The sequence below is a fragment of the Penaeus monodon genome, chromosome 6, assembly GCF_015228065.2.
Source record: "Penaeus monodon isolate SGIC_2016 chromosome 6, NSTDA_Pmon_1, whole genome shotgun sequence".
Classification (NCBI taxonomy): Eukaryota; Metazoa; Arthropoda; class Malacostraca; order Decapoda; family Penaeidae; genus Penaeus; species Penaeus monodon.
Window position 1 is genome coordinate 15,334,685 of NC_051391.1, and position 2,500 is coordinate 15,337,184.

General features: G+C 37.8%; 1 protein-coding gene across 24 annotated transcripts in view; it reads left to right on the forward strand.

Moving 5' to 3' along the window:
• Positions 1-2,500, forward strand: part of LOC119574267 (collagen alpha-1(I) chain-like) — a 60,381-nt gene that overhangs the window by 56,554 nt on the left and 1,327 nt on the right. For all 24 annotated transcript variants that reach the window (XM_037921427.1, XM_037921442.1, XM_037921444.1 and 21 more), the window contains 4 exons: positions 1-114; positions 1,408-1,488; positions 1,667-1,804; positions 1,957-2,500. The exon at positions 1-114 is cut by the window's left edge and continues 1,110 nt beyond it; the exon at positions 1,957-2,500 is cut by the window's right edge. In XM_037921427.1, the coding sequence (XP_037777355.1) occupies positions 1-114; positions 1,408-1,488; positions 1,667-1,804; positions 1,957-2,124 (501 nt within the window). In that variant the 3' untranslated portion in view covers positions 2,125-2,500. The remainder of the gene's footprint in view (positions 115-1,407; positions 1,489-1,666; positions 1,805-1,956) is intronic.

Below are 2,500 nucleotides of genomic sequence, written 5' to 3' on the forward strand. Positions count from 1 at the left end.
AGGCCAAAGAACGAGACTCTTCCATTCCCCAACACCTCGCCCATACGACCTGCTGGAGACAACAAGATCCCTCGCCGAGTGGATGATCTCATGACCTCATTCTCCGATTCCGAGGTAAGACGGCGGACGGGACAGACACCGCCAGTTCCTCTCTGGTTCTCATCTGTTACACTGCTTTCTTATCTTGGCTGGAGCTTTAAACTTTTTTCCCCTTTTGCAGCATTATATTACCAGTTTTGAGAACGAAATGACCTTGCGAAAACATTCCCCTATCCCAAGGAAAGATGAGGTAACTTTTAGATGGCGTAGTTGACATGCGATAGGCCGCTTAATGTGTTAAGCGGCCTTAACATGTTTTCGTTAGATTAGATGTAGTAGAATATAGATATATATAAAATGGCAGAGTGGCAAAGAGAACATAGAAATTTGAATTAACAAATATTTTTTAATATAAATACGCAAGTAGACTTGCTTCCAGTTGTAATGCAGGCATGTTTTACGATTTCACATTACCCAACTAGATATTATTCCGCTTAGCCGATTTGAAAGAGTGAATGGCAATAATGTGTATATGTAGATGCATAAAATAGACATAAATAAACAGCACACACATATAAAATATATTAATTCATCAATTTGGCTTCTAGGACTGTTTATCATTCCTGTAATACAAGGACAGGGAATGTGGTTTTATTATTCATACATCTGAATACTAGTGGAATGGGCTGTATCAGAAATCTAGACGGGGACACCAAAAGGTTTATTTATCATATCCACTGCTTATTCATTAATTCACTTTCTTCATTTTTTATTATCTACCTATAATGAAGGCAATTTTACTATATGTAAAGAACCAGATAACTTGCAGGATAAGAATCGAATTCAGAGCCGACTGAATTAACCAAAAAACATCAAACTTGATATATAATCTCACAGAATACTTTGGATCCAGCAGAAGTCTAACGTGTAATAAAAAGATATAAGCGCACGTACTCATAGTACTGTTCCAAATCAAGTTGATTATCCTTAAATAACTGAATCACGAAGGTTCATTTTTATCGTGTTAACACTATTTGCGTAATAAGATGTGGATACGACTCAGCTAGTTGGAGTGATAAGGATTTTCTCACAGTAAAAAAACATCTGTAGCAAAATATTTAAGAAACTGTCTACTTTTAACGATTTAGTTAATATACTCTTGCATGGATATTTAAATCAAATTCTGAGTACAAGAATGCATTAAAATGTATACTTGATATCTAAATATTTTTGTCTTTCAAGTATGAACAACGTCAGAATGTATTAATTTCTACACTGATTTCGTTTGAATATGATTCATATAACTGACAATGTGCGAGATTGTGTCATAAAATGGGTTACAAGATACTGATGCTTTAAAATCTTCAGGATGGTCCAGGCCACCCGAGGCACTCTCCACACCGCGGAGACCCAGCTGACCAGCAACCTCTGCTGCCACAAAACAGTCAGGTAAGCTTATTTGTAATTCATGATTCAGTAACTGGACTTTTGTTATGTTGCATATCTGTACTAGACTTCTAATTTGTTATGCAACAGTTCTAAATGTTTTTATTTTTATTTTTATTTGAACTTCTGAAGATCTGTCTAAGTATATGTTCTGTTTGGGTTAATCTTTATCCATCAACAGATTGTGGTGAAGGCTGATGCAGACGCCAAGGCCGTCGCCGAAGCAAACGCAGATCCGAAGAAAGAACCAACGAAAAACAAAGCTGGACCTCCCGTCTATTATCCTCCGGGCCATGAGCTCTTCCACGAAACTATGCACGTAAGTATCGGATATATGTAAACAAACAAACAAAAAAACAACAACTTAGAGAGGGAAAATCAGTATGAAACTCTGACAAAACTACCTTTTTTGTGAAAAAGAGACACTTGTTGATATGTTGTATTTAACATCTACCGTCTTGCTGCTTCCAGACTATGACGCTGAGGGAGGGCGGTGGTCGCCGAGGGAAGGCGAAGTGGAGAATGGAGCGATCTGCAGGATACAAGGAGAGTTCTTCCCATTCTGAATCCAAAGGAGGCATGACAATGGTGCCCGTCTGTTTGCCACTATGCTGTGGGGCCGCTTGCGTTGTAATGTAAACATCTGCTACTGCCTTCGTTCAGTAATTAAGAACGGAGAAAAGTAGGAAAAATACAGAGAAAAATATACTTCCGTCGGGCATGCTATCACGATTTAGTAAGGATGAAAAACATAAATATGTATATTTCAAACCGGAAAATATGCGCGATGTTTACAGACGATGGACGTTTCATTGTAAGCTGCCCGGACGAGAGGTATGAAGACCTCAGTCCTGCCAATTTTAATGCATATCTAACTATATAAGCTCATGAAGACTACTGCTTACCCTCTGTTTGTGCTTAATTTGTGACTGATTTCGAGAAATATATGTAAATCATTTTCATGACTGCATGAAAGAAACGAGTTTCTGTGTAAAATGAATTACGTGTCTAGTAA